This window comes from Eschrichtius robustus, chromosome 11 (assembly GCF_028021215.1).
Source record: "Eschrichtius robustus isolate mEscRob2 chromosome 11, mEscRob2.pri, whole genome shotgun sequence".
In the NCBI taxonomy this organism is placed as follows: Eukaryota; Metazoa; Chordata; class Mammalia; order Artiodactyla; family Eschrichtiidae; genus Eschrichtius; species Eschrichtius robustus.
This window is the reverse complement of record NC_090834.1, coordinates 104,695,122-104,715,981: the sequence shown is the minus strand read 5'-3', so window position 1 is coordinate 104,715,981 and position 20,860 is coordinate 104,695,122. Positions and strand designations below refer to the sequence as shown.

Here is a 20,860-nt window from a genome sequence, read left to right as displayed (position 1 = left end):
CTTTTTCTGGTAGGCCCAGACTTTTTCGGAAATTTGCCCGACTGGGCCACCGTAGCCCCTACACGGCCTACACAAACATCATTTGGCCCCAGGACAGTGGCTGGTGGCACCGTAGGGGTGTGGAGACTTCAGTGTGTCCAAGAGGCTGTGTAGCAGCTCGTGGAGAAGCCCAGCCAGGGGCTGGGACAGGGGTTCTCTTCAAACCTCATGTGCCCCCCCAAAAAAATGCATCAGTTGGCCAGACCCTCCCTTGCCTTTTGGATACTTCCCCCTCCCCCTGCCTAAACCCAAAGCCCTGACAGTGGCCCCTTGGCAGCTCAGGAATGTCAAGTAGTCCCTCTCTCTTTCCAAGTAGCCTGAGGGGCCTCGCTGCCCTGATGGGGGTTTGGAAACAATGCAATCCCTAGTTTCCCCAGGGCCCCTGACTCCAGGAAAGTTGCCAGCCCCACTGGTTTGAAGCCCAGAGAGGCTATGGAAGTCCCCAAGGCCTGCAGAGAAATGTGGGAAGCTGCTGGTTGGGCTCTGGGGCGGTGACATCGTTCGGGCTTTCAGCCACTCAACTCCAGGTGGCAGGAGGGTTCAGCCATCTCTCTCCCCCTGTCGGGATGAAGTAGCTGGAGGCAATGGCCTGGCCCTGAGCCCTGTCCTTGCTTTACCTCCAAGGGGATCCTATGAGGGCCTTCATCTGCCTCATCTCTCTGGGGGCAGCTGGGGCGAGTGAAGGTTCTAACCCACTCAATTCCCCACTACCTCACATGAGCTGACACCAGGCTGGGGCCCAGGGAACGGGTCAGGTGTCAGCAACTGACCACTGATGGCTGCTGAAGACAGGGTGAGGGCCACGCCTCCTCCATCCTTGTGCCCATGTGTGAACGTGGTGGGGGCAGGGGCATCTGCCGTCACCTCCAGCCTTAGCTGCCAACCACATTCCTCTATCCCCAAACATGCTCAGGGAGGGGGTTCAAGGACGCCTCAGTGGAGAGGGCTCAGGCCGCCCACAGCTGTGCTGGCGACAAGGCCTTACTGGTTGTCCTGGCAACCGAATGCAGGTGCTCCTGGTACCAAGGAGAACCCACACGACCCCTCAAGCCCTTCTTTGGATCCTGCCCAACCTGTCCCACAAATATTAGTGACAATGATTTCCTACAAAGTGTTAAACGAAAATAAAATTTTAGCACATCAGAGAACTCTACTTAGGGTTCTCAAAGTGTGTTCCCCAAACCAGGACATCCGCCTCACCACATCAGCATCACCTGGGAACTTGTTAAAACACAATCCTCTGCCCCCAAAGCAGACCTGCTGAGCCCAGCGGTCAGTGTCTTGACAGGCCCTCTGGTGATTCTGACGTGCACTCAAGTTTGACACTTCCTGCCCTGTAGCATAACCTTAGCCTGAGTTCATTCGGCGTTAGGTGTGAATTCTTAACTTTTAAGAACACGTACCTTTGTCTCAAAAAAATTACAAAGTGTAGGGGAGCAACCTACACTCTCAGAAGGAATTTAAGTAAAAAATAGGCAAGGGTACTGTACCGAGCAAGCCAGCCAGTAGAGCAAACACATCCGGTGACTGACAACACCCCACTCCCCACTCTGGTCCCCTTCTGTCCCAATGGCCATCCCGAGGCGTCACCGACCCTGCAGCTCCAAAGGCAGGAAGACCACCGACTTCCATAGATGGTCCGGGGCGGGGGCGGGGGGAGGGCGGTCAGGCCAGTAACCTCAGTCCCGATGGAGGGGCCTCGCTGAGCCGATTCTGGGGACCCACGGTTTGAGAGCTGTTTACGGTCACCCCTAGGTAGTGTCCCCACCTCTGAGCGCTCAGGGTTTAACGTTCTAGGAGGCGCAGCGGGAAGCCCATTCTTCGCAGACTCTTGTTCTGGGCCCCACTGGGCGCGGACCGGACCCCCGAGGGCGCGGCGGACGCCGGCCGTGGGGTTTCCGTCCCTCCGGCCCCGCCCCGCCGAGCGCAAGCCGGGCTGCGGACGGTGCCCCCCGCAGGCCAGGGTGTGGTGGCCGCGGAGCCTCGCGGGCGGGGCGCGTCAGCCTCGACACGGCCCTCCCCGCCAGCCCCGCCAGAGCGCGGCGCAGCCAATGGGGGCCAAGGCGCTGCGCCGGGATTGGGGCGGGCACGGGGCGGCGGCGGGGGCCGGGGTGCGGGGAGGGGCGAGGCGAGCGCTGTCAGCGCGATTATAAGGGAGTGAAAAGTTGCCCGCAGACAGCCCGGCGCACGCTCGTACGGCGGCCGCAGCGGCAGGGCGGGGCCGCGGAGCAGCGGGTGGCGGCGGAGGAGGTCTTTGAACGCGGCCTCGCTCCTCAAGGGGTCTCGCTCGGCGAGGTCCCGGCTTCGCGAGGACTTTTGCACGCAGTCATGGGCGGCGTCGGGGAGCCCGGAGGGGGACCTGCGCAGCTGGGGGCGCCGCTGCCCACCTTCCGCTGGGAGCAGATCCGCCCGCACAACCTGCCAGGCGACAAGTGGCTGGTCATCGAGCGTCGCGTCTACGACATCAGCCGCTGGGCACAGCGGCACCCGGGGGGCAGCCGCCTCATCGGCCACCACGGCGCCGAGGACGCCACGGTAAGGCCGCCCACCGCTGGCGGGGTAGAGCCCAGCGCTCGCCGGGGCCTGCTCGTGGGCACCGTGCCCTGCTCCACCGGCGGGGCCTTAGCATCCTTCCTACCCTCGCTGACCTTTGACCTCCCGGCTGGGGACCCAGAGTTGGGATGTACTAGCCGGGGCCTGATGTGGAGTAAGGAGACCACATCAGCATGGAGGACCCATACCCCCGGCAGTGGAGCAGGGCTGGGCTGGAGCAGATCTGTGCGGGAGGAAGGGGCTCTCAGAGGTGGGTGTGTCATGGCAGAAAGCACTGGCCCTTGGTGAGGGGGCTCCCTGATGCTCTGACGTTCCTCCTCTCAGTGCTGGCTCTCCCAGACCAGGCTCCTCATGCTGAGCGCTTGCTGGAAGCCAGAGGTAGGGCGGGTTCCCCAGGGGCTGGCAAGGATGTGCCATCAGAGGCTGGAGGCTGGGCAGCAAAACTTGAGCGAGGCCTAGAGGTCTGTGGCTTTCCCAAGAGCTGCTGCTGTAAATGGCTCTGAGGAGCCGTGACTCACCTCTCCTGGGCTAACAGCTGCATGTGGGAGAATTTTGCTAGTCAGGCTGGGTGGGCCTCTTTGGGAAGCACATTCACCCCAGGAACAGGCTGGCCCCTGTGGACCCCAGCTTCCCCTTTCCAGCCATGTTCAGACATGTTTTGGTCAAGGAGGAATGTGGCCTGTCCAGTGGGACCGTCTGGCAGAGCAGCATCGGGATGAGACTCCTCACCAGACCCTTTTCCCGCAGTCCCCCATCTGGACAATAGGACTCGGGGCCATGACACTCTGTCCTTGACCACCCAAAATTCTAGGCTGGTCACGCTGGGTACCAGGAAGGTCTTCAAGATTCCAAGGGATGAATCCCTAACTGGCGGAACTTTAGATAACAAAAGCGATTGTGTCCCGTCGCAGGAGGGTCAGTGCCCCTGTTGCCAGAAACATCTGCTGTCTGCCCACTGCCTTCTCCCATGGCTTGGGCAACCTTCCCGGGACTCTTTTAAGGGGAGAAGTGTCTCTTCCTCACTTCCCCAGGAAGCTGAGAGGTTAGGGTCAGAAACCTCCTGAAACTCTAGAAGCTGACTGAGAAAGCCTTGTGGGTGGTGCTGAGCGGCCCGGCGGTGGCCACGGAGTTGGAGCTGACTGTGGGCCAGGGAGTGTGTGGCCGTGTTAGGCCTGTACATGTGCGAACGAGGCATGTGTTTGTGTGCGTGGTTATACATGTGTGCGTTGCTGCCAGGGCGTGGGGGGCGTGAGGTGCCACAGCCCCTCCCCCCTCAGCCTGGCTGAGCCCTGGCCACCCCTCCAGGATGCTGGGGGTGGCTACTCTGGCCTGTTTTCAACCTCTGACCTGTCGGACGGGATGGAGGCTGGCAAGAGGAAGACGATGGAGAATATTTACGAATCGTTTTTTCCTGCTTGGTGCCCAGGTCTGCGCTGGGGGCCCTCCCGTGTGGGAACCCCATTTAGCTCTAGACCCTTAGACCCCACTTGACAGTTTTCTCACTGATTCGTCACCAGTAAGGTCTGTTTTCCCATTTCCATTAAAACACTCTGTCCGTTCCCTGGGGCCAGGTCCCGGCTCTGCCATTGGAGGCTCTCAGGGACCTGGAGCCAGGCATGTCACTCCTCTGAACCTCAGTTTCCTCATCTGTAAAGTGGGGACAGCTGGGCCAGACAGTGAGCCGGATGAGGGCGGGACTGTGCCTTCTCAACTCCCTGGCCCCAGAGCTGCCGTGTAGTTGTTCCTGGTCAGTGTATGTTGCCAGCTGATAAGTGTGAGTGTGCCCTGCAGACTGTAGAGTGCAGTGGACAGCCATGGCATAGCCACCTCTTTGCTGGGTGACCTTGTCTGGTTCATTCACGGCTGTAACAGGACATGATGTCAGGCCATCTCTTAGCTTCCCCGAGGCCCCAAACACTGGGCTGGAGTTGCCAGAAATACCTGGTCTGTTCAGGCCAAAGGGGCTGTGAGGAGGCTGGGGTTGGGGGACCCCAGTCTTTGTCTGTGGTGGGCCCACAGGGCAGAGCAGGGATCAGATCACCCCAGTGCCCTGTGTGGTCCAGCCCAGACCCCAGGCACGCCATCCCCGGCCCTGGAACACAGGTGGGGGTGGGGCAGCCATCTTGCCGGGCTCTGTTCCCGCAGCCACCTTTTAGCAGCCCCTGCTGCCCATCAGCTGTTCTCCTGTTCACGCCACAAAAGCCTTCCTGCCAGGAAATGCCCAGAGTTCCTGCGCCGTGAAGTCAGTCTGTGGCCATCCTGGGATACAAAGCCGGGTACCCTGGGGAGAGTGCTCTGGGCCTTGGGCCAGGTTTGTCTAAGAGTCATAGGCGGCCTGAGACTAGTGGAGCCAGCCATGGAGGGGTGAGGCCCAGCCGCTGCTGGTCATGAGTTTAACAGGGCTGGGCGCCGAGCACCTACTATGTGCCAGGCTCCGAATTCAGTGCTTGATTTATAGATACTCCCTCTTTGAATCCTCACGATACCTCTGTGGGACAGGTACTGTTACTGCTATTTCCATTTTACAGATGAGAAAACAGACTCAGAGAGGCATAGTGACTGGAAATTAAGTGACGGGTCTGGGATTTGAATCCACAGCCCATGCTCGTAACCACCTGCTCCACTGCCACTTAGCTGTTTATTTCATTCATTCATTCATTCTTCAATTATCAAATCATTAAATCCAACAGCAGATATGCAACGAGCATATCCTACGTGCCAAACCCTGTTCTAACCTCTGAAGATACAGCTGTGAACAAAAAATGTGCTAGGAGGGACTTCCCTGGCAGTCCAGTGGTTAGGACTCCACTCTTCCGCTGCAGGGAGCACGGGTTCGATCCCTGGTCGGGGAACTAAGAATCCACATGCTGCACAAAAAAAAAAAAAAAAATCTGCTAGGAGGATGTTCCTTGGCAGAGGGACCAGCTAGGGCAAAGGCTCAGCGGTGGGACTGTACTCCGTGCATTTAAGGAACAGCAAGGCTATCAGCTGTCAGCGTGGCTGGAGCACAGCAGTGAGGAGAAGGGCAGGCAGTGTGGTCCAGAGGTAGCAGGGGAAGCAGGACTTTTGTTTTATTCTAAGGCGAGCGTGAAGGGCAGAGCAGGGAAGCCAGGGGAATCTGATATACATTTAAACAGATCCCTAATGAGGAGGGGGAAGGCAGAGCCTCCTAGGAGAAGGGGGAGGCATTAAGAGAAGAGATGGTGGGGACCTGCCCTCCCCAGGGGAGGCCACTTGGAAGAGGTGGCCATTCATCTGGGCCCTGGCGTGCAGGTATGTCCAGGGCAGGGGGCAAGTGATGCTGTGGGCTCAGGCACACCAACAGGAACCATTAGGATTTAGCTCAGTGTGGTCTTGAGAAAACAAACTTCAGAGGTAGTCCTAGCGTTAGCCCATTTTGCAGATGAGGAGACTGAGGTTGAATATGGGTGATTTGAAGGGACCTTCTTGGAACCCTCAAAGGGCAGGGCCTTTGTCCTTGGGCTTGGAGGATGGGGTTTGTATCTGGGAGTTGGGGAGGGGCAGGTCTGGGCAGATCTGAGGCTCTGGAGCGAGGGTGGGGCCGGAGAGAGGGGCTGGCCAGGAACTCAGACAACCTGGCTCCAGAGCCCGTACTCTGCTTCCGCTTACCACGCCAGCTGCCTTGAAAGCTGCCTAAGGGCCACTCCCCGTGAAGTGTGACCTCTCTGGGCTCTGTGGGTGTTTTCTGCAATGTCCCCACCCACCCAGGCCCCTGGTGGGGAGAGAGGGGGATGGCAGTGCCCTGGAGGAGGCGTCGGATCATATGGTGCTGGGCAGGAACTTGGGGAGCAGGGGTGGGGATGCTAGTATACTAAGCACCCTGGCAGTCCCTCTGCATTTCCTCCCAAGGATGCCCAAGCGGCAGCCACGGGTTTCTCAGGAAACAGCAGCGGGAAAGAGCCAGACCTCAGTGGTGGAGAGAGGACCCGGGGCCAGAGGGCCTGGCCACTTCAGGCCACTGCTGGGTCAGTGACACCTGTGAGGCCAAGGGTGCTGGATGGAGGAACCCCTACCACCACCACCACACCTGTCACCAGGGACACCAGGGGTGCTGGGGGGACAGGGGCAACTTCCTGAGGACATCCGTCCTTGAGCTGGGCTCTGCTGCTCCAGCGGGAGTTGATGCTCATGTTCAGGGCTGTGTGCCCTTTGGCCTCAGTTTCCTCATCTATAAAATGGGGATACTGATAGTGCCTCCCCATTGGCCTCCTGTGAGGAGACCCAGGGAGAGGATGGGAAGGAGCGTCTGACCTGGGCGTGAGATCCTGCTTTATCTTCCCACCCAGGAGAGGGAGGGAGGGAGGAAGAAATTCCTGGGTGTGTCCACTCCCCCGTCCTCACAACCCACTGCTGCCTCCTGAGCCGAGGTTAAGAGGAGCAGACCCAGACCACCTGAACCCCCAGCAGCCATGCTTCCTTCCCTGCTCTACCCCCTTCCTGATCTGGAACATTCCAGATTCTTTGGAGAAGTGACCAGAAATGCTCCCCGTCCCTACCTTATCTCTGGGGTGGAAGGAGGCTGCCAGCCCCTCCTGTTTCCTAGCCTCAGGCTGGCCAGGACGTGACCGGCAGGGCGCACCTCCGCCCTCCTGCCTCAGGCCTGCGGGCCCGAATCTCACTGGACGCCAGGCCCCTTCTAAGTGCTCTGCCTGCACTGACTCAGTCCTCCCAGCAGCTCCACGAGATGGGTATTTGTGGTTCCTGATTTACTGACAAAATATAGGATGGAGAGGGGGTGCGACCTTGTCTGTGGCTCCAGGGCTCGGCTCATAAGTGGCGGCTCAGATTCCATCCCTTGCAGGCTGGCTCCTAAGTCTCCCCACTCCCACCCTTAACCAGCTGCTACCTGGAGTTCAAGGCGGGGCTGGGGGCAGGGCAGGAGCCACTCTGAGGCTTCCAGGAACTGAAGCAAGGCTGGGTGGGAGCTCTGTCCTGGGAGAGCAGGGACATCACAGAAGATAGACCTGGATTCAAATCCCAGCTCTGCCACTACAAACTCTGACCTGGGCAGGCCAGAGCCTCTGTCCCCTCGCGGGCAAAATGGTTCAGACCCCTGACTTGTGAGCTCCTTGTCCACTTATTCACCCCTGCCATCCTGCCCCTGCGCTGTGCAGGGCTCTGAGGCCGCCGCTGTGAACAAGGGCCTGTCCCTGCCAACCGCAGCTTATGTTTAGAGACATCGTTTTAATTCTAAAAGTTTCACCCAACTCTGTTCCGAGAACTAGTGAGAGGCCTCAATTGCCACTCCCGTGGGGGAGGGTCGCAGAGTTTACACCTATGCCCCTGGGAGGACGTTTCCAGGCGCATCAGGGGTGGGGCCTCCTCCAGTACACTGCAACTTGGTCAGTGCAGCCCCAGAAACACCAGGACCACCATCCTGACCCCCACAGCCCGGTCTCCGAGCAGTCGGATCCTTGGCTACTCGGGATGGTGACCAGCCTCACGATGAGGGCCCCTTCCCCACACCTAGGAGACCCACTGCCTCCCCTCTGACCGGGACTGGCCACCCTGGGGCTACTGCCGAGTGGCCACAAGCACAGTTTTACAGTCAGACCAAGTTCTGCTCCAACCTCCATCAAATGGAGCTGTGTGACCTTGGGTAAGTGGCTCAACCTCCCTGAGTCTTCTGCCCAGCTCCTGAATCCTTAAGCAGAGGCCAAAGAGGACTGAGTCACATGGCCCCAGCCAATGTTCCAGAAAAAGCTGTTTGCTGAGGTTTTGGTCTACGGCCAGGGACCCACCTTGTTGGTACTCAGACCACAAGAAGCGTAGGCTCAGCAGTGCCCACCCAGCCCCAGGAACCCGAGCTGCTATCCGAGGACCTGCCACAGCCCCGCGCATTCCCACCCACCAGCTGAAGGCTTGTCCACGACCTCTGGGATGTCCCTGCCCGGACCTGAGGGGGCTCACACCTTCCCTCCTCAGTGCAAAGGACATGCCTGGCTGGGGGTCCCTCGGGCAAGCCTGGCTCTGTCCTCCCTCAGGGTATTTCCAGGCCTGGCTTGGGTGAATCAGGACAAAGGGAAAGGAGTCGGGGAGGGAGAGCGGCTCCCACAGCTCCTCAGCATGGCCCTGGAGCATCTGAGGTCCGCCGGGCGCTGGGGTGGCCCCAGAACAGACACAGAGGTTGTGAGAGAGCGGGGCTGGGAGGGAGGAAAGCCTGGGGCCGTAGCCACAGTACACACAGCTGCTCTGTGAGTTTGCGTGTGTGCCAGGCTGGGTCTGTCTGTCTAGGTGTTCTTGTGGCCTTGCCTGTGCGCGGATTCCCAAGCGTGTCTGGGAGCCTTCGTGGGTCTGTGGTGGTGTCTGCGCGTGTGGAGGCGCATGCTTAAGGCACTGCACTTCCGTGACACGTGTGCACCTCTGGTGTCACACTCGTTGTGAGCATGCCGTGTGCCTCTGTGCGCATGTGGGCTCTGTGTGCCACCAGGGGGGTGTCAAAGAAAACAAGAGGTAATCAGAGTCAACGCTCGTTCAGCCTTAAAAAGGAAGGAAATTCTGACATGCCACACATGGAGGAAACTTGAAGACATTATGCTAAGTGACAAGTCAGTCACAAAAGGACAAATACTGTATGATTCGTCTTCTACGAGTCAATTCTTTTTTTTTTTGGCCGCACCTCGAAACTGGTGGGATCTTAGTTCCCTGACCAGGGGTGGAACCCGTGCCCGCTGCAGTGGAAGCGCAGAGTCTTAACCACTGGACCGCCAGGGAAGTTTCTATGAGTCAATTCATAGAGACAGAAAGCAGCACGGTGGTTTCCAGAGGCTGGGGGAGGTGGAAATGGTGAGCTAGGGTTTCATGGGGACAGAGTTTCAATTGGGGAAGATGAAAAAGTTTTGGAGATGGATGGCGGTGATGGTTGCCCAACAGTGTGAGTACACTTAATGCCACTGAACTGTACACTTCAAAATGGTGAAGGGGCTTCCCTGGTGGCGCAGTGGTTGAGGATCTGCCTGCCAATGCAGGGGACAAGGGTTCGAGCCCTGGTCTGGGAAGATCCCACATGCTGCGGAGCAACTAGGCCCGTGCACCACAATTACTGAGCCCATGCTCTAGAGCCTGCGTGTCTGGAGCCTGTGCTCCGCAACAAGAGAGGCCGCGATAGTGAGAGGCCCGCGCGCCGCGATGAAGAGTGGCCCCCACTTGCCGCAACTAGAGAAAGCCCTCGCATAGAAACGAAGACCCAACACAGCCATAAATAAAATAAATAAATAAATAAAATTAAAAAAAAAAAGTTAAGGATGTACCTCACATATCTTATTTTTAAAAAAATGGTGAAGACGGTCAATTTTATGTGTGTTTGACTATAATTAAAAAGAAAAAAAACGTAACGCTCTATAGTCCAGAGCCCGAAAGGCCCTGGAGGCGCGCCCCTTTGATTTGCCCCCTGGATTTGCCTAGTTCCAGGCAGGAGAACAGACTCGCTCAAGGTCACAGTGAGCGGGGTCAACCACGCACAAGAGCAGTCTTCCTCTTGGCTCCCCTGCCCGTGCCACTCCCCCCGCTCCCCAGTAGGCCAGCGCCCAGGGCAGCTTCCTGTGGGGCCAGCCTCCCCTCCCCCCCCCTCCCAGGGGTGCTGCCCCTCCATCAAGGCTCTTCCCTGGTGAGGGTGAGGTCTGGACCTATACAACCCCTTCCCCTATTATGAGCTCCAGGGAGGGGCCCCAAGTCAGCCTTCCCAAGGGCCTAGGTTATCCCAGAAGCTACATCCTCTGAGCCCCCAGGTCCTCAGACTGCCCTGGGCCAGTAAGAGAGCAGGAAAGGGGACCCCTTGGGTGAATCCTGCAGGGGTGGCCTTTAGGTGGGGGCTGGAGGGGCCTGAGGTGTTTCTGGCCCCGGGGATGGGACGGTGTGGGATGTCCTGGAGTGAGTACAGGGGCCCTGCTGTTTTAGCACCCACCAGACGCTGCTAGGCTCGTTAGCAGCCAGCAGTCACCTTCCCCGGCCCAAGGGGACCCGCCACTACTCCAGGCACTGCTTCCACAGTTCAGGCTGCTGGCCGGCTGGGGGTTGGCTCCCTCAGACAGAGCCTCTGAAAGTGCAAAGATAAAAACTGGTTGCAGAGCTGTGAACAACAATGAGCCAGTGACGCCAGGGCTAGATCAGGAAGACTGAGTGAGTCCCAAGCGTGAAGCTCAAGTTTACTCACACTTCAGAACTGCCCGCTGCTAGAGGTGGGGGTCACTTCCTGACCGGCCCCTTTCCACAGCCCTTTATCTTTCCTGGGGTCGCTGTCTTCCTCCAACCCCTTCTCCTGCTTCGCACCCCGCCCCCATTACAGAGAATCACAGGAATGTTAGATTGTTTATTTAACTTACTGTTTAAAAAACTTATATTTTCCACTCCTGCTTTTAAAATCAGATGAGTTTAACTGTTCGAGCGTCTTCGGGCTCTGTGGTCCTCGACTGATTTTTTTTCTCCCGGTGGCCCAGTGGTCGTCAATTACAAGTTTCCTCACCCACATTTTACCCGCTGCTTGTGTTTGTGAAAGCTGATTAATCTGATATTTGTGACCCAGTAGAAAAGCATATGATTTCAAGAAAGCTTTCCAGTGATCTTTTTGGAAAAGTCAAACCCTTTCAGGAAAGGAATCAGAGTCTTCCAGGGAGAACTTTCTGTAAATCCTGATTTATTTTTTAAAATTAATTAATTTATTTATTTATTTTTGGCTGCGTTGGGTCTTTGTTGCTGCGCCCGGGCTTTCTCTAGTTGCAGCGAGCGGGGGCTACTCTTTGTTGCGGTGTGCGGGCTTCTCATTGCGGTGGCTTCTCTTGTTGCAGAGCACAGGCTCTAGGCGTGCGGACTTCAGTAGTTGTGGCTCGTTGGCTCTAGAGCGCAGGCTCAGTAGTTGTGGCGCACGGGCTTAGTTGCTCCGCGACATGTGGGATCTTCCCGGACCAGGGCTTGAACACGTGTCCCCTGCATTGGCAGGCGGATTCTTAACCACTGCGCCACCAGGGAAGTCCCAATCCAGACTTTTTAAAATTTTATTTATTTATCTATTTATTGTGGCTGCGCCGGGTCTTAGTTGCGGCACGCGGGCTCTTAGTTGTGGCACGCGGGCTCTTAGTTGCGCCAGGCATGTGGGATCTAGTTCCTCCAACCAGGGATCGATCCCGGGCCCCCTGCATTGGGAGCACGGAGTCTTACCCACTGGACCACCAGGGAAGTCCCCTGTAAATCCAGATTTTAAAATACCCAACCAAATTTGGGGAAGGGCCCCATGGTGGCGTGAAACAGCTGGAGCCTGGCAGGCGAGGGATGTCCGTTGGGGCACCCAAGGCCTGGGGAGGACCAGGGAGGGCTCACAGGCAAGGCTGACCCGTGGTCCTATTTCTGTGACTGCTGAAAAACCAGCTGACTGCCTGCCTGCCTGCCTGTCTGTGTCTGTCTGCTCTGCCCTTCCATAGACAGCCCTTCCACTTTGTTTCTGCCTGCTGCCTCTGGGTGCTACTCCAGCGGTCTGTCTGTCCACCTGACTGTCTACTCTCCTTCAGGATGCCTTCCACGCCTTCCACCAGGACCTCAATTTTGTGCGCAAGTTCCTGCAGCCCCTGCTGATTGGAGAGCTGGCCCCGGAGGAGCCCAGCCAGGATGGGCCCCAGAATGTGAGCAGGGCCCTGGTGGAGGCTAAGCCCCCAGTGGGGGGCTGGAGGGGACGGAAGGCATTGCCAGTAGCAGCTTCATTCGAATTATCCCAAGGGGCCCTGGGGCCAAGGCTGGGTCTGCCATCCCTTCCTGGGCAGACAGTTGTAGGCAGAGCTGTAGGGACACCTGCGCCAGCATTTGCTGGGGAACCCCAGGCAAGCCCCTTCCCTGCTCTGGGCCCTGCATCCCCATCTATGATGAGAATTTTGATGAGCTGCACTCTTGCGGTTTTCCCTGCTTCTCAGGTACCCCACACCCTTTGTGGGTGGCGGAGGAGCCTTTGCCGCCAGCCAGCAGCCCAGCTCACACCCCAGGCTGGGCACTCTCGTCCCTCCATCCCCTTCGGCCACAGACCCACTGGGTCTGACACTGGGAGGAGTGGCTGTTGGGGGGGCTTCCGGGGACGCCTGGGGCCTCCCTCGCTTCCTCGGCTGACCAGCCGCTCCGCTGTGGCAGGCCCAGCTGATCGAGGACTTCCGAGCCCTGCGCCAGGCGGTCGAGGACATGAAGCTGTTTGAGGCCAAGCCCACCTTCTTCGCTTTCCTGCTGGGCCACATCCTGGCCATGGAGCTGCTCGCCTGGCTCATCGTCTACCTCCTCGGCCCCGGCTGGGTGCCCAGCACCCTCGCCGCCCTCATCCTGGCCGTCTCCCAGGTGACCCCAGCACTATCTTGCAGCCACCTAAACTGACCAGCAGACACAGGGCCCGGCACACATGGACACTGGGGACATATTTGCTGAATGAATGAATGAAGGAATGACCAGTCCCATAAGTGTGTATCTGGGGGTCAAGCTGCAGTTTAAATACGCGAAGGAAGCTCTTTACTTAATAAGCCCAGAGAGAGCCCACGGCTGGGAGCTGGACGGCTGCCGCCTACAGCTCCATGACAGACCCGCAGCCCCTGGACCTCCCGAGGAAACTGGCCTACTAGGGTCTAGAGTGGAGTGCCAGCTTTGGGGTGCCCTGCGAGCTGGGAGGGCTGGCCGGGGCCCAGGGTTGGGCCCCAGGCGGCTCCCTGCCTCGGCTCCTGACCCTGCGTCTCCCCAGGCCCAGAGCTGGTGTCTGCAGCACGACCTGGGCCACACCTCCATCTTCAGGAAGTCCCGGTGGAACCACGTGGCCCAGCAGTTTGTGATGGGGCAGCTGAAGGTGAGGCTGGGGGCGGGTGGTGGGCAGCCAGGGGCTTGGTGGGGAGGCCGCACTGGGTCTGCGCAAGTGTGCCGTTGCCATGGAGAGGGGGCGTGGCCTTGCCCCACTCCTGAGAGCCCCCTCCCCTGCAGGGCTTCTCTGCCCACTGGTGGAACTTCCGCCACTTCCAGCACCACGCCAAGCCCAACATCTTCCACAAGGACCCGGATGTGACCGTGGCGCCCGTCTTCCTTCTGGGGGAGTCGTCCGTCGAGGTGCATGGGGGACACGCTCGGGTTGGGCCTGCAGTAGAGGGGAACTGGTAGTCCCTGAACCCCCCGCTGTGGCCCAGCCCCTGACCCAGCCCCCAACTGTAGCTCCAGGCTGAGCCCCTGCTCTGGGGGTACCCCTTCCCCCTTTCCCGGTTGGTTAGAATCCAGAGTTGCCTTGGCCCCTGGGCCCCAGCCGGCCCCCTGACCCTGCCCGGGACAAGGAGGGCCTGGAGAGCCGCCCTCCCCAACGGCTGCCTGTCCCCACAGTACGGCAAGAAGAAGCGCAGATACTTACCCTACAACCACCAGCACCTGTACTTCTTCCTGAGTGAGTGTCCGCTTGTCTCCCTGGGGGTGGGGGCCATGCCGGGGCCTGCACGGTCCACCTGACGGCTTCCAGCCCCATCAGCACAGCACCTCCAGGTCTCTCCCGACCTCTCTCTGGTCACCCTAGCCTGCAGCCCATGCCGACCTCCATCGCCAGGCCTTTGCCCCAGCCCTCCCCTCTGCCTGGGGTACCTTCCGGCAGAAGGAAACAACCACAGCCTTGCCTGGAGCTTTCAGAGTTCCTTCCTACCCTCACCTCAGGGCGATCCAGAGCTCTAGGGCAATCGTTGGGGCAACAAGGTGAGGATTGAAGGGCGCGGATGTATAAGGCTGGTGCCGACCTGCTGCAGAGGCACAGGAGGTGGCGCGGCGAGGACCAGCCTGGAGAGGCTCAGACACGGAGGGAATGAGTGAGGACCAGGCCCTGTGGGTGATGCGGGCTCATCCCAGCAGGATGGGACCAGCACCAAGTGCCGCTGGCGTTCCTGGAGGAACAGAGCCCCTCCCCCATCCCTGTGCCCGGCCTGCTCAGTGACCCCGCCCCACCCCTGAGCCCTCTCACGCCCCTCCTTGCAGTCGGCCCGCCGCTGCTCACCCTGGTGAACTTCGAGGTGGAAAACCTGGCGTACATGCTGGTGTGCATGCAGTGGACGGTGAGTGGGGGCCCTGCCCGGGTCCCCTGGGCGTACAGCTGTGGTGGCAGGAGGTGGGGCGTCAGGGGGCAGCCCCTCTCAACCAACGCAAACAGATGTGCTTGTGATGGTACGGTATTCATGTGCACCCACGCAAGGGGAGTGAGTGTGTGCTTGTGTGTGGTTGCAGGGGGAGAGTGGGTGTATGCACAGGGCGTGCTGTGGGTCTCTCACGGTGGGGTGTCCTCCCTGGGGCTAGGGATCCACTGGGCCCACTCTGCCAGGCATTTGTCTCCCGGGCAAGGCTTCCCTCAGCCCACGCCCCTGCACAGCACCTTCACCTCCATGGTCAGCCCCCTGAGGCTGGCAGGGCAAGGACCCTATCCACTTACTTGGCTGAGACACCCAGGCCCAGAGAGGGGCGGTGACGTGCCCGTCCGAGGCACATCAAGCCAAAGGTGGATGACCCAGCTCCCCTTCCCGGCTGCCTCGAGGCCTCTGCCCTCCACCTCCCTCCTCTACAGGACTTGCTCTGGGCCGCCAGCTTCTACGCCCGCTTCCTCTTGTCCTACATTCCCTTCTACGGTGTTCCTGGGGCGCTGTTCCTCTTTGTGGCTGTCAGGTATGGCCAGGTTTGGCATGGTGGGGTATGGGGAGTTCACACACAGGCGGCAGGGGCCCCTGACCCTCCATGTCCCCATCTGCAGAATGGGGACAGTACTGTCTCCCTGGGTTGTTGAGTGGCAAGATCCTGGGGGTGGCAGGCCTCAGGGAAGCGGCCTGGCTCACACGCGGCCCCGGGGGTGTCCCCCCTCTTGAGTAGGGCAACTCTGGGTTCAGCCTGGCAATGGCCCCTGCACCACTCAGCTGCTTTAAACACTAGCGGGGAGGGGTTGCCGCAGTGCCATAGTACAGATGGGGAAGCTGAAGCCCGCGGTCAGCTGGACATGGGGTAGTAGTGCCTGAGCCTCCCCTCACAGGGTCCTGGAGAGCCACTGGTTCGTGTGGATCACGCAGATGAACCACATCCCCAAGGAGATCGGCCACGAGAAGCACCGGGACTGGGCCAGCTCTCAGGTGGGCAGCAGAGGCGGGGTCCGTCCTGGGGGTGGGGGTGGGGTCCCAGCGGAGAGGCATGGGGGCGCTGATGGGGCTGCCACGGGGTCGGGCTCCGTGCCAGCCCCCTCACTTGTGCCCCGCCCACTCCCGGCAGCTGGCAGCCACCTGCAACGTGGAGCCCTCTCTCTTCCTTGACTGGTTCAGCGGACACCTCAACTTCCAGATTGAGCACCAGTGAGCGCAGGCCCCGGGGGCCCACGGGGGTGGGAGTGAGGCCTGAGCCTCTCTGTCCAGTCTTCCCCCAGGGAGGCCGAGACGTGAGCCCTGGATTTCCCGGAGGGCCCGGGAGAGGTGGTGAGCTGGGCCCGGGGGGTGATGGGTGGACGGGGGGTGCCAGCACACGCTCTCCCTGCCCCCAGCCTCTTCCCCACGATGCCGAGGCACAACTACCGCAGGGTGGCCCCGCTGGTCAAGGCCCTGTGCGCCAAGCACGGCCTCAGCTACGAGGTGAAGCCCTTCCTCACCGCCCTGGTGGACATCATCGGGTAAGGGTTCTCTGCTCACGGTGGCTCCCTGGGGGCCCCTGCCCACCCTCGGCCTGGTCAGCCCCGTCCTGAGCACCCACCCGGCTCTCTGAGCTCACGTGGGCTCCTCTGTAGAAGCTGGCATCCAAGGCCTTTCCGATCGGCCTTTCTGCCCTCAGCCCGTGACCTCCCTTCCCAGTGTCCGCCCACGTAGCCAGGGTTTAGGGAGCACCTACCATAGGCCCAGGCCCTGTCCTTGGTGCTACAAATACATCAGTGAGCAAAACAGGCTGACATCCCTGCCTTCCAGGAGCTGACATCCGAGCGGGGAAAACAGAAAAAAGGCAGTTAAAATAAGTAAATTACAGAAAATATGAGAAGGCGAGAGGTGCTTCGGCAAAAAACCACAAAACCACAAAACCTGAGGGTGGGGGCAGGAGAGGGACTGGGTGGTGCCATGCAGGGTTGCAGTTTTTAGTGAGGTGGCAGGGTGGTATTAAGAAGGCAACGTGTGAGCAAGGCAGGGAGGAGGGGAGAGGGCTGGCCATGGAGACATCTAGGGGAAGAATATTTGGGGCAAGGGAATAGCCGTGCAAAGGCCCTGAGGCAGGAGTGTGCTCGGTGTGTGGGAGAGTTGCTGAGTGGAGGAGCGGCACGATTTTGGAAAGATGCTCTGACTGTGGGAATGTACTGATGGGGCAGAAAGAGCAGAGTGGGGGTTCCTGCAGCCGTCCAGGGATGACCTGGCTTGGCCCTGATGCTAGCCTTGGCAGTGGGGAACAGAGGCCAGATTCTCAGCCAGAGCTCTTCCACTTCTGTGCCTTAGCACATGCTGTTCCCTTTATTTGGATGCCCTTCCTTCTATACTGGTGTTGGAACACCTACTTCTCCTTTTTTTTTTTTTAATTAATTTTTGGCTGTGTTGGGTCTTTGTTGCTGCGCATGGGCTTCCTCTAGTTGCGGTGAGCGGGGGCTACTCTTCGTTGCAGTGCGCGGGCTTCTCATTGTGGTGGCTTCTATTGTTGCGATCACGGGCTCTAGGTGCGCGGTCTTCAGTAGTCGTGGCTTGTGGGCTCTAGAGCGCAGGCTCAGTAGTTATGGCGCACTGACTTAGTTGCTCGCGGCATGTGGGATCTTCCTGGACCAGGGCTCAAACCCGTGTCCCCTGCATTGGCAGGCAGATTCTTAACCACTGCGCCACCAGGGAAGTCCCGCCTACTTCTCCTTCATGGCCCTTCCCAGCCCAATCCTTGGGGCCCCTGCCACTTGGCATGGCCCGTTTAGGACACCTGGCACAGGGTTTCCTAGCAAGTTCTTGATGTTTCTGGTTCCTCTGCCTGATGTCAGGCTCCTGGTGGGCAGATTCCAAGGCTTACAAATCTCTGGGTCGCGGGGCTCAGCAGGAGGAAGCAACAGAGAGAGCTGGGTGAAGGAGAGACAGGCCCACCCTGGTTCCTGCCTGGACTTGGCCTTGGCTGCCCCCTCTCCCGACTCAAGGTCTAGGTCCCGCTCCAGTTAATGAGAGTGTAGCCTCCTCTCACAATGCCCCGCTCCAGCCCCACCCAGCTGCCTGCCCCAGGGGACAGGGGCTCACCAGGGAACGGGGATATCTCTACTCACAGTCATCATCGTGGGGGGAGGGGGTTAATATTTGCACTTGAGTCCCTTACCTCTTCCTGCCCCCCGCCCCCCCCCCCCCGCCTCCCAGGTCCCTGAAGAAGTCTGGCAACATGTGGCTGGAAGCCTACCTCCACCAGTGAAGGCAGCGGCACCCAGGGCCCCAGCGCCACCCAGCCACCCAGACGGGCTCCCCCACCTGCCCCCACCTTGCCCTGCCTCAGCCTGAGGACCCTGCCCGCCATCCTGGGCCCCCTCCCTGCCTGCTCCACAACCCTCAGGCCACGGCTCTAGACCCCACGGGACCGGGGCTGGGGGCATGGTATATAAAGCCACACGGTGAGCATGGCATGTTTTCCTAGCGCAAAAATTTAGGGAAAAAGGTTATTTTTATATAAAAACAAACCCAGATGCATTATGGACTAGAGTATTGAATTTGCATGAATTTTGGAGCTGGAGTTCAGATCCTTGGGCCATCAGGGTCTTGGCGGGGCGAGGGGGTAGTGGTGGACGGCGGCTTTCCGAGTTCCCCTCCGCTCTGGGTCAGGGAGCTGGCATCTGCCTTGGGCTCGGATCACCTGAGGGCCTGGTCCCTTCCTGTTCTTCACCCACTCACCAGCAACCTTGGCAGATCACGCTGGGCTCACCTCACTTTACTCCTTTGCCCAGTGGGACAGGGGCTGGCGGCAGACGGGGACTCAGGGCTGAGTGCCATGTCTGCAGGCGCCCCCGGGGGGCACAAGAGGCACCCCTGTCCTGGATCTGCACTGGCTTCTTGCAGCCTCAGCCTCAGCGCTGAGGGGCCTCAGAGGCCCACGGGCAGCGGGCCCCCTGCTGATCTCAGACCCACACTTGGCATCACACCTGTGGAGGTGCAGCTGACCATGCTCAGTGGCCTACAGGAGGTGATCCCGGATCTCCCCAGTGCCTGCCCGGGGCCAGGTGCTTGCCTGCAGTGAACCATTCAGGCGGGACCCCGGGGAAGGGGCTGTTTCCGCCCCTAGAGTCTGAGAGCACAGCGCTGTCCTTCACTAATAAGCCTTGGGCTCCTCATCTGGAAGATGGGTGTGGTTGGCCTGGGCCTGTGGTGTTTGGACACTTCTGGGGAGGGATTTGAGTTGCCTCTTGGGGCTTCCTGAAGGTGGGAAGAAGGGCTCCCTCCGCTCCCAGTACACACACACTTCAGCAGCTCCAAGCTGAGTAGAAGATTTCACTTGAAGAAATGTCAGCAGCAGCTTAAAAAAAAAAAAATTGAAATGCTGAGCTAGAATTTCTCTGAGGGACTTTCTGGAGTGGGAGCCGGAATCTCCCCACCAGCTGCAGGATTGCTCCCCACTCTTTGTTTGGGCTCCCATGGCCCCGGACTGGGTTCCCTACAGGAGGTGGAAGAGGTGCAGGTACTGCAACTCTTGTCCAGTCTTTCCAGGGACCACCCAGCCCCACCCTGACCCTCTCCACGCAGCTTCCACCCCCTCTTCTCTGGAATCAGGCAGCCAAGGGAAAGACCTGCCTCTGCCTGGACTCTAGGCTGTGACCTTGGGGAAGTTATGCAATCTCTTTGAGTAATAGTATGACCTCCTAGGGTGATGGAAGATCAAAGGGATGCTTTGAAAAAAATAAAATAAAAAAATGGATGTTAAGTAGAGGGCTCTTTGCTTAGGGGCTCCAGCAATAGGGCTTAGACATTTATTTTTAAAATGTTCTGCACAGAGTCCATGGCCCTGGGGCCATCACCTGCGCTCACCTGAGAAAAGCACTTGGCTGCCTCCAAGCCCGTTTTGTCCTTGAAAGGTACTTCCTGCCCTGAGAGCAAATCTTTGTGTCCAGGGCAAGTCGCACGTCCAGGGCCCCTGCACAGGCTGTTCTCTTTGTGGGAGTCCCCCTTCCTGTGGTCACCTGCTGACTCCTGGTGCCTTGTGGGCCCTGGGATGGCAATCCCCCTGGGCAGATGGTCAGTGCCTTTCCTGCAGTGACTCTGATGCCCTTATCAGGGAAATGCTAATACACTAGACTCAGGGACAGCGGGTGCCCACCCAGCGGGAACGCTGAGCCCGCAACGCCCCCCAGAGGTACCTGGAGTATCTGCACCAGTGTGGGGCGGGCTGAGCTCCGTGCTGCCCCTGGTGGTGGCTGAGGGCAGTGTGCCCTCACAACTGCAAATGGGTAGTTGCCTAGTAACTTGCTTAAAGGACCATTGGGAAGGCCCCCTGGCCTCAATTAGTCACCCCACTCCCTATTGCCTGAAATCCTTCACTGGTGGGTCATCTTTGCCCTTGTCCCTCTCTGTCCCCCATGCTGGAACCCCTGAGGACAAGTCAACCACCCCTCTCCCTAGTTGAGTTCCCCCTTCTATGTCTATAGGTTTCTTATGCAGTCACGGGGCCTGGGCTGGGTCTGTACAAGAAAGGAGGGAAGGGCCTTGGTGGAACCTCTAGGAAAGGCCGTGTCCCTGCTTTACGGTCTGCACAGTCTTGGGCCCAGAGGAAAAGCAAAACTCCTTAGGGAAGCCATGCCTTTTGCCCCCTTCAATCAACCAGCATTTAATCAAGAGTCTTCTGTGAGCTGGCCTGGGCAGATGTGGGGAAAAGGAGATTCACAAGACCCAGCCCCTGCCTGTAACGTTGGGAGTGGCTGGTAGGTTATGTGACTGGACAGGTGGTGGGTCTTTCCCGCCCCCCCCTCCCCCCACACACGTCCTGGAGTACCTGGCTGCCTCCATCTCCTTGGCCCTTTCCAAGCCCCCGGTACCTGTCACTAGTCCTCCTGGATACTTGCTCTTAAACCAGATAATTTGGAAGAAAGACCCAAATGCCTTCAAAATTCAAAGAAACGTATTTATAATAGCAGAGGACAGTAGAGACATGATCTTTAAGTCCTAGCATGCTAGGTGTTCTCTTGTTCTGTTTATGCACGGGCTAGTAGTTCCAGACCTGCCTGGGCCCTGCCTTCCCCCTCCAGGCCTCGGTTTCTTCATAGATGGTGTAGATACCCCACTGGATCCACAGCTAATCATTTCCATCTCAGACTCAGACCAGG

At 59.0% G+C, this 20,860-nt stretch overlaps 1 protein-coding gene across 1 annotated transcript; it reads left to right on the top strand.

Annotated features, from left to right (window-relative positions):
* The first annotated feature begins 2,187 nt into the window (after window positions 1-2,187).
* FADS3 (fatty acid desaturase 3) lies at window positions 2,188-18,239 on the top strand. Its single transcript, XM_068554082.1, has 12 exons — window positions 2,188-2,574; window positions 12,114-12,224; window positions 12,721-12,918; window positions 13,313-13,414; window positions 13,546-13,668; window positions 13,933-13,993; window positions 14,569-14,645; window positions 15,149-15,246; window positions 15,605-15,701; window positions 15,838-15,917; window positions 16,103-16,228; window positions 17,916-18,239. The coding sequence occupies exons 1-12, from the start codon at window positions 2,368-2,370 to the stop codon at window positions 17,965-17,967; spliced, it is 1,332 nt and encodes a 443-aa protein (XP_068410183.1). The 5' UTR covers window positions 2,188-2,367; the 3' UTR covers window positions 17,968-18,239.
* The last annotated feature ends 2,621 nt before the right edge of the window (window positions 18,240-20,860 follow it).

Excerpts from the sequence above, each read along its gene's own strand:
- FADS3 (XM_068554082.1), top strand. The coding sequence starts at position 2,368 with ATGGGCGGCGTCGGGGAGCCCGGAGGGGGACCTGCGCAGCTGGGGGCG. Across the intron at positions 2,575-12,113 it reads ACGGCGCCGAGGACGCCACG|GATGCCTTCCACGCCTTCCA; the intron begins GTAAGGCCGCCC and ends ACTCTCCTTCAG. Across the intron at positions 13,415-13,545 it reads TTGTGATGGGGCAGCTGAAG|GGCTTCTCTGCCCACTGGTG; the intron begins GTGAGGCTGGGG and ends CCTCCCCTGCAG.